Source organism: Pleurodeles waltl, chromosome 7, assembly GCF_031143425.1.
Source record: "Pleurodeles waltl isolate 20211129_DDA chromosome 7, aPleWal1.hap1.20221129, whole genome shotgun sequence".
Classification (NCBI taxonomy): domain Eukaryota; kingdom Metazoa; phylum Chordata; class Amphibia; order Caudata; family Salamandridae; genus Pleurodeles; species Pleurodeles waltl.
Genome location: NC_090446.1, coordinates 1,526,024,491 through 1,526,037,917, shown reverse-complemented (window position 1 = coordinate 1,526,037,917; position 13,427 = coordinate 1,526,024,491). Strand labels below are relative to the sequence as shown.

The 13,427-nt window shown below is 44.4% G+C and overlaps 1 protein-coding gene across 2 annotated transcripts in view; it reads left to right on the top strand.

Moving 5' to 3' along the window:
- The window catches only part of LOC138247463 (cornifelin-like), a 114,828-nt gene that overhangs the window by 42,484 nt on the left and 58,917 nt on the right, over nucleotides 1–13,427 (top strand). For both annotated transcript variants that reach the window (XM_069202088.1, XM_069202089.1), the window contains exon 2: nucleotides 7,607–7,812. In XM_069202088.1, coding sequence (XP_069058189.1) covers nucleotides 7,626–7,812 — 187 coding nt within the window. In that variant the 5' untranslated portion in view covers nucleotides 7,607–7,625. The remainder of the gene's footprint in view (nucleotides 1–7,606; nucleotides 7,813–13,427) is intronic.

Genomic DNA, 13,427 nt, shown 5'->3' with positions numbered 1-13,427 from the left:
AGAGCTGTGTCTGCCTCAGGGTATAAGGTGGAGTGTCAGGTCTCTCACCTCTCCTGAGAGCTGCTGCTGAGCTTGGCACAGCACACACTGCACGTGCTTGGTGCTGCTGTGCTGTTTGCCACTATCTGTCTCAATTATGTCAAACTGCACCGGAAACTGGTGGGAGGAGCCTCTGGACTGGATCATGGCATCTCCAACGAACAGGAAGACGGACTCTGCTCTCTTCCAACACGGGGCGGAAGAAAGCGGACTGCACCCTCCAGACCAACCCGTCTCTGCATGCGAGGGGTTTTCCACCTCCTTGGGTACCTCTGCACCCCCTGCACCTCAGGGCTTGCCTCCAAGTGTCTGTTTCCACAAGTGTGCTCACCTTCACCCAGACTACATGGTGTTATGTGCAAGCCATGAGGCCACTTCACAGCTTTTGTGCACCTCTTTGCAGCTCAGCCATGTACAGAGTCACAGGTTCAGGCTAAATGCAATCATGAGGAACAGAACTTGGATGAGTAATGCTGGAAATCCACTGATACACTGGGTTTCTGAAGTATGGTCAGATTTAAGGGCGGGAAACAGGAAGTGTCAGAGAAGTCTATACAAAATGTGTAGAACATCATCAAACCTGTGTCTTTGTGAACCTGGACTCATCTCCTGCATCCACAATCACTCACAAAAACAGTGGGAAGGATGAGTGCGTCCACTTCTAATGCATGCATTGAGCTTCATTTAGCGATTTGTAGCGGGTCGCAGACAGACCTAACTCATGAATATTAATAAGGTAGGTTGCAATTTGAGACACTGCGATTCGCTGCCGTCACAGGGATGGTGGCCTGCTGGGGTCAGCAGACCAGCTTGTCTGTGACTGCTTTTAAATAAAGCAATCTTTATTTTATAACGCATCCTGTGTTCCTTAAAGGAACTTCCTTAAAGTGTCGCACCACTGCCTGCTCTTAAAAACTATTTTGGAAAAACATTTTTCATCTATTCTCAAAGGGGAAGGACTTCCCTGAGGACCCTTTCCCATTTGTGAATGGGTTACCACCAACTTTGAGATGGTGATAAAATGCAAATGTTTGGTGACTGCATTTCGGTTGTAAAACATTCTTACATTCCAATGCGATTAGGTATTTTGAAGGGGCGCCCTAAATACTCCCCTTCCAAATACTGATTTGCAAACCCAAACTGCAATATGTTAGTATGTTACCAAATCACAATTTGGGCTTTGTACCTTTAGAAATGCCTTTTTCCTTTAAAACATTGCCAGATTCTGTGAATCAGACTGTCTGCGAACACAAAAAAGCTTTGCACACCTAGCATATTGTAAGGATGACTTTTCACCTATCGCAGAACTCACTGAAGTGATAGTAGTGGAAGAGAAGCATGTTGGGAATCTATGACATTTGCAAATTTCTGGGCTGCGCCCTGGAATGTTTGCGAATCCCACAACAGTGGGAGATCTGTTCCAAGTGGGGTGAGATCCGGTGATAGTGCTTTTTAGGTCTTACTTGACAGTGCATCTGCCTGCTGCCCCAGCTCATGTGATCAACCTAAAAAAATAACTTCCAGGAGCACTACAACGCGGACGTTCTGCTCCGCCCACATGGTGTACAGGAGGACATGTTTTAACTGGGCAAAAGTTGTGTGCTGCCCCAAAATAAACTTCTTCCCATCCACACAGCTGATGTTATTTTGTACATTTATCCAGCTGCCTTAGCCAGTTGCACTATGACCTTATTGACCTTTCAGGGTCAAACATGCCTCTGTGATGCTCTTGCAGTGCCTTACACTAGTACATCATTTACAGATTTTTTTATGGCAGAAGTAGAGCTGGGTCAGGGAACTCATGAGGAATTTATTACAGTTTTCCAGTCCCAGACCTTTCCCTTCCACCTTCAACTTTAGACTTCAAAGTGTTTGAGAGCAGTGTGGGGTGCGTTAACCTGCACAGGTGTTTAGCGGTGGCTTGGGAGCACAGCTCGCGTTCACCTTACAAGAACCACTAAAAACGGTTACAGTTCAGAATGCTACTGAGAGAGGGACTTGGCCTTGCCCACCTGTTGGAGCCCGAGTGCTGGATCTGATTGGACTGAACGTGTGTGCTTCCACTAGAAAGAGTGCTTGTGTCGTGCGCTATACCTTGTGACATTGGGTATGGCGACAAGCTATAGGCCTGATTGGTTCACCAGGAAACAGTATGTCTGAAGCCATTCGAAACATTACGACAAAGGCAGTTGGTCTGGCTTATTAATTGTGGAAACCATTTGCCAAACCATTCACCCTTTACAGGTGGCTGTTATCATTCTGTGTGACAGGCTATAGACCTATATTTTTTTATATGTAACTGCTCAGATTATGGTAGTAGGCAAGGGTTTGGGTGTTGGCCTCCCACTCTAACAAACCCACAGGGTTTTCTCTTTGATGAATCTTGAAATGCCCTATTGAGCAGTGTAGTATCCTATTTTGAAACTGTATTTTTCTATATATTTGTACATTTATAAATGTATGCACAGTGGTTGCCAGTTTGTGTCACTTGGATAGACCTGTGTTGGTTAAGGTGTGAAGCCAATAGTAGAAGGTGCAGGTCCTATGTGTTCCACAGAGTTTATCTATTTATTATTAAACACTATTGCAAAGCCAGTAGGCTTGACCTAGTTATAGTGAAAAGAATGTGTTAAAGCTAAGGGTGAATTGTTTTTACACTCTGCTAAAGCGTATAGGCAGATATTTTGTTACATGAAATCTCAGAGATTACTATAGTAGGCAGGGGGCAATCCACCAGAAAAATAATATTGTAATCTTTAATAGGCTCTATTCGCAGGAATATTATATTGTTTTCAGAACCATAATCTTATACATATTTGTAATGTTATTGTTAATGTTATTGCCATACACCTCGTGATTCCCTTGTGGCACAGCTTATGCCCACAGCAGGTCTGCCTCAAGCCAATGGTAAAGGCTATAGGCCTGATTGTTTATTATGAAAAATTATGATAAAGCTAGTAGGCCTGATATACTGATTGTGAAAAGCATATGTTAAAGGCAATCACCATTTAAGAGTAAATTGTTATTTCTCTGCATTCAAAAGCTTCTGACAGTTTTTTGTTACATGGAACCTCGCTGATTACCTTGGTAGGCAAGTGGGTTTAGTGTTAATTAATCCCTCTGACAAATCATGGGTAGGTTTGCAGTTTTCGAATCCTTGCTAGTCTCTCTTAGGACAGATAGTATTTTGTCTGCCAAGTGTAATTTTTTATACTTTTGTAATTTTAAGACTGTATGCCTGATGGTTTCCTGGTGGGAAAGCTTTACCTCACTACAGGAAGCTTGACTAGGTTATGGTGACATGCCAGTGACAACAGCCAGAGGCGTGATAGGTTCACTTGGAAATATTTATATCGGATGCCATAGGTCTGATCTCTTAATTCTGAAAAGTTACAATAAAGGTACTAGGCCTTGACGACTGATTGTGAAAAGCATATATTTAAAGTCAATAGGCATTGACGGATGGGTTGCTATTTCTCTGTATTTAAGCTTGCCGACGGGTGTTTTGTTACATGAAATGTCACAGATTACTTTTTCAGGGAAGGATGGTCCCTAAGGGTGGAAGATCTTCCCTAGTAGTGGAAGATTTGCGCTGTAATATTTGTTGCTAGAATCTCTTCTGAAGGCCTGACAGGCTCAGCTGCCTGCCAGGATCTTGCTGGCTTGTTAAGTCAAGCGTGCAAGCACTCAAGCCTGTTGTAATCTATCTGTGGGCTTTTAACCACACCCATCACTCGTACATGGCCTAGCCTTTCCAAAATCCTTATTGTCATTGGTGAATGCTTTACATTTGTCCCTCCTTGGGGCAGTTTTGTTACCGCCTTGGCCATCGACCCTGTTACATGGCCAATTTCACTTTTGCCGATACGTTTGACTGTGAGCAAACTTCTTTTTCCTTTTTAGGGTCGAGCGCAAAGCACTCTGTCCCTGGTGTAATCAACCTGTGGGCTTTTAACCACGCCCATGTCACGCCCATCAGTTTGGTTGGTTTCTGGGCTTGCCTTTTAAAATTCGCTTGATTTAGGTAGTGAAAGGCATGTATATGTCATGCCTTTTCCAGTGTTTAGCCGGCCTCTAGCGCACCGGCCAACTACTGAAAACATACGATACTCCATGTTTCGGTATGGTTTCTGGACTACTTTTTCTCTTTATTTAGTAGGCAGCACGATCTCGCTGGGCACTAGTTGAGCGCTTTGCATGACATCAACCCTGTTACATGGATATTGGCACTTTTGCCGGTTACATGGATATTGGCACTTTTGCCGGTTACATGGATGATTGCACTTTTGCAGGTTGCATGGATAATTGCACTTTTGCCAATAAAGTTCACTGCACGCAAACTTCTGTTTCCTTTTGTGTGTCTGCTGTGCGGTCATAGTGACCGTCGGCTCGCTTGTGTGAAACTTTTTTACATTTTCATTTTCACTTGATGTGACAAGAAAAGTCCGGTTAGTTATGTGAAACTGTTTTACTTTTCATTTTCAGTTTATGTGGTAAGAAAAGTCTGGTTAGGAGTTTACAACGCTAATAGCTTTAACTTGAGAAAACAAGAGACCCATTGTATTGCACATGCTTGTTTTTAAAGGGCCTTGTGAATCGGTTCCTTGAACCCTGCCTTTTACAAGACATGTTGCTCACTGTTTACATTGCCTGTTATCTGGCGCCCTCTTCTGTCAAGAAACTGGTACTAATAAGTCTTTTCCATTGAAGAATGACACTTTTTGCCTGAATTATGCGGTCTTTGAAATATCCACTAGGCAGTGCGAGGTTCAGTCCTTTTCCCACCTAGACCTTTCCCTGCACATGAAGGCAGATCTTGTGTTCATCTTCTAACCCTTGGATCCAGTAATCCACTTGAGGAATCCATTAGCAGCGGTGGCCTGTCCCTGTGAGTGTGAGCGTCTGATTATTTAGTTTAATTGCATCAATCAATCGTCAGAAATTAAACTTATCTTTAAAACATTGAGGGCCTCATTTAGAAGGCCCGTGGCACAGGGCACAAATGCACTGCATCAACAAAATATGTATATTTCTATCCTCTCCCCCTGCGATGCTGCACAAATTGCTGCCGAGCACCAACGCAGGTACCCTTTCACCATGGTTCAAGGATGCCTGTAGTGAGGGGATGCTTGTTTTTGTGCAGGAGGGGACAGCTTCCTGCACAAAAACAGTCACAAGAGGTGTTTCCCTCTTTCTATGTGTGCTGCAGAATGCATCAGATATAGAAAGAGGACAAAACGGGGAGGAATCAAGATATTTCTCCGCATTGTCTCACTCTTACCCCACTCCAGAGGTGGAGTAGGAATCTGATGCATTCCCAGACTTGTAAATTTGGGAACGCTTCAGATTCGTTCAGGTTCCATGGGTGTTGCATGGGAACACCCTTAGCATCATCCTTGGAACGCCCCTTTCACGCAGTGTTGTGCGTGAAAGGGGTTCATAATTGCAAGGTGGCTTTACGTGGCCTTGTAACTATGGGCTGGCACACTACACCAGCAGAGCGTAAAGAGAATGACTCTCTGGTGGGGCAGTGTGCCACTAGGGCCTCATAAATGCTGAGAATCGTGCTCGGTGTCCTAGGTTTCCACAGTTACTATTCAACGTTTCCTGTTGAGGCGCCACTCACAGCCTAATAGAACATCAGGAAGTTGTTTCATTGGTTTGTCTGGGTTCGGTGGTATTACATGATTGGTGGAGCTCTCACTTATTGAAATAATTTGCATACAGAAACGAAATTATCCTATTAGACAGGCACACACTCTTTAAATGTACATAAGTATAAGCTGGTGCATTTTTTTCAACAGTTCTGCAAATTTCATGAGATTCAAGAGAGCTTAAAAATACAACTGAACAAATCAACTAAACATTTTTAAAGGATAAAAATACTTTCCTTTTCGAATTTGATTTTTTGGGGGGAAAATTCCGCAGTCAAAAAATGTATTTAGAAACGTTCATCCCATGAAAAGCATCCAATCCTCCGAAGCTGCTAAATGGAAAGTTCTTGAAAGTCTAATGCTTCAAGCACTTTACAGTTTGACCTAGAATTTCTATAGCAATTATATAGGAATTGAAATATTTAAAATTAAATAATTGAATAGCATTTGTGTGAGTTTCACATCCTATGGTACAGAACACGTGTGACATGTCTGGGAAGGACTTTAGTGTGACCTGTCTGGGACCAAGTTCTATGAGCGGAGGAGACTTTCCTGTGTTATGGTCTTATAGGGAAAAGTAGATCTGGCTGAAACTTTGCATAGTTTCCTTTGTAGAAATTATGTAACATGCTTCAAAAATTATGCAAAATTACATGTTATGGCTGTCATCCATTTTGCGCTAAAAAAAATTGCACTTGACATGAGCACTGTCGTTCTAGTCCTTTATGTTTTTTCCTGTGCTCTCACATAGGGTTTTTATTTAAATGAGATCTAAGTTAGGCGATGTGGCTTAGTGGGGTAATCACTGAGATTTTGCTTAAAAAGCGTAATGTGAACCGCTGCAAATTACATGAGATTACCCAGGAATAAACACAATTTTGTCCAGGCCTCGATAAAAGGTATAGGACCTCATTTACTAAGCAGTGGCGCATTGCGGCACCAAATTTGGCAGCACCACGCAAAACAGGGATGTGCCATATTTAATACAATACAGCGCACCCTCGTGGTTTCCCTAGCACTGGTGCTAAAATTAGCTGCCTGCGCCAACACAGGCACCCTTGCACAATAGTGCAAGGGTGCCTGCATTAGAGACAATGATGGATTATGTGCAGGAAGTTGTCCCACATAAACAATCAATAATGGCAATTTCTTACTTCTATGTGTTCTGCAGGATGCAGCACATATAGAATTAGCAAATCGTCATCATTTAATGATTGTTTATGTGCAGGGACACCTTCCTGCACATAAAAAAATCATTAGTGGTGTTTTGCTCCTTCTATGCATGCTGCAGAATGCAGCACGCATAGGAAAAGCAAAAACAAGGAGAGATAAAAGTATTTCTCTTTGTTTTTATTTCTCCTTGTTGCGCCATGCTAACGTCACACCTGGGGTGGCGTTAATTTTTGGGGCTGCCTTAGGTTTACGATTCCTCGTCAATCTGGGGCAGTGTCAGAATGCAATGGGTGTTGCAGTGGCACGCCCATAGCAACATCCACTGCACGCCCCTTTCACGCAATGTGATGCGTGTGAAGGGGCCGTAGTTACAGATCGGCGTTAAGCCATGAAAAGTGGCTTAATGCCACCCTGTACGTATGGTGCAGGGCACTGCACCACGGGAACGTCAGTAAAAGTGGCGTTCCTGTGGCGCCATGCCCTTGTAAATGAGGGCCATAATGCGATGTGCACGTTTGTTTCCGAAGGGCTGAAGCTGAAGGGCAGGCAAGGTGCAACAGACAGGAACAAACCCCTGAACTCCCGCTTATAAAAAACACACCAGCTGCCACCTGAATTGGCCAGACATATATATTCTTTGAAGTGCAATCAACAGACTTTAAAATACTCTGCTGTTCCAAACTTTCATGTAAGTGGTACCATACTGCCATACCATATTTCACTTGACTGTGTTTTTGAAGGGTCTTTTCTGACAGAAGGATGTCCTACCAGGGTGAATCAAAGATACCCCTCCAGGATGCCACAGAGATGACCTACCAGAATGAAGCAAAGACATATCAGGGGGAAACAATTGTCCTGCAGCCTCAGCGTGGAGGGTACAGCCAGCAGGAAGGACTCAAGCAATGGAGCTCAAACCTCTTCGACTGCTTCGATGACATAGAAATCTGTAAGTGACATTACTGATTAGTAGGACTCTGGTTTATGCTTCGTAAAACTGCAAATTATAAATCTGTCAGATGTGGGAACAGAATGTTGGGGTACACCCTAATTTGGCATGTCATGCGTGGTAGGGGTTGAAAAATGTTTCTTTACATACATTACAGCCCATATTTATGGGAAATTGGCGTAAGGCTGCGCCGCAGGTTTTCTTGCTGTGCTTTCCTACACCAATGTGGGAGGGCAGGAATGCACCATATTTATGCTATACGATGCGTTCTTGTCCCCTCCCCCTGTGCTGGTGCACAGTGGGCTGCCTAGCACCAATGCAGGCAACCTTGCACCATGTGTTGCATGCAGGATTTTATTTGTGCAGGAAGGGGCACCTTCCTGCACAAAAACAATCCATGGAAGCGTTTTCCACGTTCTATGAAAGAAATGTGTGCAGAATGCAGCACACATGGAAAGAGGAAAAAACAAGGAAAAAGGAAAATATTTCTCCTTGTTACGCCTGCTCTGGAGAGGCGTAAGGTTGTGGTGCTGCCCCAGGTTTACGCGATTCCGCAAATCTGGGGCAGTGTCAAAATCCATGGGTGCTGTGTGGGAAAACCCACCACAATTCCCATGGAACGCCTCCCCTGCGCATAGTAAGGCAAGGCAGTGAGTTGTGCAGTGGCATAACAAAGGCACCCACAGCTCCCATTGTGTGGAGTTTCCGAACTCCAGGAAGCCCCTCTGCACAGTACTCTGACCTCAGATCTTCTACATGAGCCTGGAGCAGAAGCCCCCCACATTTCGTTACGCCACTCGACTTCCGCTGCTTTGTCTTACTCCATATCTATGAGGCCCTGCCAAGCCACGGAAAGTGTACCACTCCATTTTTGTATTTTAGTTCCCAAAACAGAGCAGTGTAACACCATTTCACAGGGAACCATGAACTATGAGAAACATTCCGCAGTTGCCTGTGAAGTTCCTATTACTCAAACATTACAACAGTCTTTAAACCACTCCTCAGCATTTGAACATTATCAGATCTTCTAGGATTAGGACTAGGATTATGTGGCATGGAGGACCAAATTATTTGGCAGTGTTATCAAAATGATGTGGCAACAATGTGAATTATGAGGCATATTATCTATAATTTTCATTTTTATCCATTTGAATTAGAAACAACTTTTTTGATGAAAGACAGCTAATTAGCTGGCAAATGCAGTAAAGTGATAACTGTACAATAAATACCGAACCCACCGAATTGCCTAAAGCCATAAACCTTCCCCATTGCCCATTGTTTTATTAACAATTTATTCAAAAAAAGTTTTTAAAAAGCCTGAGGATTCTAATTTCAATCCATGACCATTTTTCATTGCAATTTGAAGAAAACAACTTTTCAAGCTAACTGCCCCAATGTATAAAAATACATACCAGGTACCATATATAACATGTATTTTGTTGCCATCTCGGTGTCTGGTGACAAATACAAAACACTCAGCCTTCAGCCTTGTGGTGTATGATGTCACCACAACCTATAGATTTAATCATCACACCATATCACACAGCATACATGTGTATTGCACATTGGGGAGAGCTGGTGTGTATGTAGTTCTGGTTAGGTCTCAGCTTCCATTTAGCTATTTATAGTTCTGCTAATGACTGCACAGTATGACAAATCTGCCTCAAACTGTCCACAAAGGGCGCTTACCTCATTTGGGGTTAGCATGTGAAGTTTTGTAAAGGTTTGCCAAAGGGTGGAGGAGTGGGGGGCAAGGGCTGAAAATAAAGAGGGGATCAAAAAAGCTGCTTTAACACCCATAGGCGTCTTTCTTTCTCTAGTACTGAAAAAAACACTAAGGTGGTCATTATGAGTTTGGCGCTCTTCCTTGAAGGCCGCCAAAGCTGCGGGCGCTAGAAGACCGCTGGCGGTCTTCCGCAAACCATATTACGGGTACTGCTGGATTCTCACCACACTTTAGGTGGAAATCCAGCAGTAGGCGTGATGGTGGGCGGAGGCGCTGGGGCGGTTCCACTACCTTCCCGCCAGAAGGACACCGCCTGCCGTATTATGTGCAATAATACAGCGTGGCGGTGTCCTGATGGCGGGGTGCTGCCGGAGGTGGGAGTGCCCCTTCCCGTTCCCAGCCGGGTGACCTCCTCCGCAGACCAGGTAAGTTGATTGTCTGACAGAGGAGGGGGGGTGAGAGGGTGGGGGGTGTTGTGTGTGCATTTGTGTGTGTGTGTTGTCTGCGTGTGTGCATGAATGTGTGAATGCGTGGTTGTATGGGTGTCTGAATGTAGAAGTGAGTGCGTGTATACATGTAAGTGTGTATGCGTGTGTGTATGCAAGTATGGTTTTGTGGTGAATGTGTGTTTTCTGCGTGTGTGTATGCGTGTTTGGATGGGTGTGAGTATGCATGTTTGTCTGCGTGTGTGTATGTGTGTTTAGATGGTTGTGTGCCTGAGTGGTTAAATACGTGTATGAGTGCTGAAGTGAATGAGAGTATGGATGCGTGTATGTAAGTGCAGGTTAATGAGTGTATGCGTGGTGCGTGTGGGTGTCTGTGTGCGTGTGCATGTATGTTGGAAGGGGGAGGGTGTTGCTGTACCTAGAGGGGGGGCGCTGTGCCTGGAAGGGGGGTTAGTGGGGCTTAGTGCTTGCTGGAGGGGGGAGTCATCTACCAGTGACTGGGAAGAAATTCTCTGTCACCGGTAGCCTTTCCGCCAGGGTTTTCGTGGTGCAGCTACTGCCGCGGAAACCCGGGTGGAAAGGCGGCTCTTTCTGTGCACAGTCGGGTCTGAGATGCTCATCTCCGGCCCAGCGTCTCTGACCACCCTGGCGGTATGAGTGGAGATTGGCAGAGGCCAACCAGCCACACTCATAATAAGGAGGTTTTCACCGCCAGTCTGTTGGTGATCATTATGACGCTGATCAGGAGACCGCCAGGGTCATAATGACCACCAAAGTGTATTAAACATTGAGCCCAGTTAATGTAGCTCAAGTTTTGTGCAGATCCAATGGTGGGGACAAAATTAAAGGGGGGTGTCAAAATATCTTTGATTTTCTAATAACATTGGTGCAGTTTTATAACACATACCAGGTTTAGTTTCCTCTTGAGTTTCATGAAAATCTGTCATGGGGTAGGGGCTCGTTTTTGGGAGATGTCAGAATGAAGAATTTCTGATTTTAAATAACATAAGGATCTCTGATCCCCACTACTGAATAAAATGCTGAAAGGATTTACAATCTATTTGCAAGGAAACTAGTACCCTGTGCAGTGAAGAGGATTTTGCTGGCTTTGGTATAAATCCAGTTGGTACTTTCTGATGAATTAGCATTATAAAAGTGTATCAAGTGGGCTTGGAGGTGTTAAAAGTTAAAAATATCTGAATAGAATGAAGGAGCTTCGGGTATGAGGAACCGAAGGTTTGAATTGGTTGGCCCCCACTGAAAATGTTCTGCTGAAATTGCCATTACAGGACGCAGGCTGTGTCCCGCCTTCCCCAATGAAAAATGTAAGAAGAATTAAAAGTACACAAGGAGACCATCCCCTGAGCAAGGAGCTCAATTGAGCCACTTTTAAAAAGTATAAAAAAATTGAAATTTTGCTGCAGGGTTTTAAGACGTTTGTTTTTGCATCTCAGAAGAGGTCATGATCACTGCATTTGGTGTGTGAGTAATGGGTTGCAAGTATGTCAAGTATACTATCAATCAATCAATCAAGGATTTATAAAGCACGGCAAATCACCTTTGTGGTTGTCTGTTCACTTGAACAACCGGGTCTGAATTACTGGAGTAATGAGGCGATCCTGAGGAGCAGGGGAAGGTCATTCCAAGCTTTGGCTGCCATGTGAGAGAAGGAGCGTCCTTCGCTGTTGCTTCAGGGGAAACGTCCTAAACAAAGCGTTGGGAACAACGCAGATGTTTCCCACACAAGCGTAACCATGCTTGCCGGAACAACAACTGCCTTTTTCTGTGCCTTAACCACGCATGTGCTGAACTACGCATATGCATGGTTAAGGCACGGAAAAAGGCAGAGTGGATCAGGAATGGACGCGGTGAGGTAAGTGGGGCTGGCACAGGTTTGGGGGATCATTTTTAGGGCTGGGTTGGAGTAAGGGATTGGGGTAGGTGGGGTCTTTGGGTTATTTTTTTAAGGGTGTTGGGGGTGTTTGGGAATTTATTTTTTTAGGGTAGGGCTTGGGGGGTCGCGCTATTTTTGTTTTGTAATTTTTAGAGGAGGGGTGGATTATGGGTTTAGGGTGGGTGTTGGGGCAGCTTTTTTTGGGGCCGGGGTGTGTGGATTTGGGTATTTTAGGGTGGGGGGGTTGTGCTATTTTTTTTGGGTTTTGGGTTGGGTGGAGGGTTGGGCTCATTTATTAGAGGGGTTGGGTGTCTTAGGGTAGAGGGTCACACTACTTTCTTTGGGTTTTAGTTGCAGGAGTGGATTAAGGGTTTGAGCTGGGTTGGGCATTTTAGTGTAGGGGTCGCGCTATTTTTTTAAAGGTTTTAGGGGTTGGGTTCGATTAAGGGTTTAGGGTGGGTTAGGCATTTTAGGGTAGGGGTCACACAATTTTTATTTAGTTTTTAGGGGTGGGGTACTTTTGAGTCTCAGGGCATGCGTGGTACAGACATGCTGGGTAACAACACGGTCATTGTTCCTATCACTTTGTTAAGGCATGCGAGGTTACAGCATTCATGGTTCCATAATACATTCAATTCAGGGTTTCTGCGAGGAAAAGGGAGGTGGATCACAGGTGTCTGGTTGGTTGGTGGAAGGTTGTGAGTTTCTTGATGTATGCTGGTCCTTCGCTTTGCAGGGCTTTGTCTGGGTGGGTCAGCATCTTGAACTGGCATCTCTTCTGAACCCTGAGCCAGTGAGGTGGGGTGTCACATTGTAATAATTGAGGCAAGTTTGCAAGTGTGCATTGATCAGAGGAACATGAAATCTATGTGAATGTCAGAATATTTCATTTAGTTTTCAAATGGAAAAAGCAGCTCCTTGAGATCTTGGAAGCCTGAGGGGCAGAGCTAGGTTGGCATCAAGATAGACTCCCAAATAACAAACTGTGGGTGCAGATGGAGGACAGGGACCCATTGATGAAGGCAAAGCCAGGGAATCCAGGGCACTTGTGCTCTCAGGGATAGTCACTGGCTCGGTCTCGTTGGATTTATTGTCAAGCAGTTATGCAACATCCACCAGCATACAAGAAGCAGACTGTGAGCTAGGAAAGAAGTATTAGGTTGGTCCTTCACAGACCCAAAGCTCAATTGTGTGTCTTCTGCATGCATATCAGAGTTCACTCCCACTTTGGTTAACAATTTGGGCTATTGGTGCATGTAGATGTTGAATAACAAGGGGGGAACGTATTGAACCTTGAGGGACACTACAATTGGTAGCTTTGGGTTTGGGAGTCTACAGAATAATTGCCACTATTTGATAAGTATGTATTTTTTATTTCAGATTTTTACATGAGCCTGGACGTGACAGCCAAAGCTGGTTCTAGGTCAGACCTAAAATGTACTCCATGCATACACTGATATGAATGAAGCTCATATTAGCACCTACATTCCCTGTATTTATTTATATTTCCTGATGTTGGAGTTCAACCATTGCTTGGCCTCTTCCACAT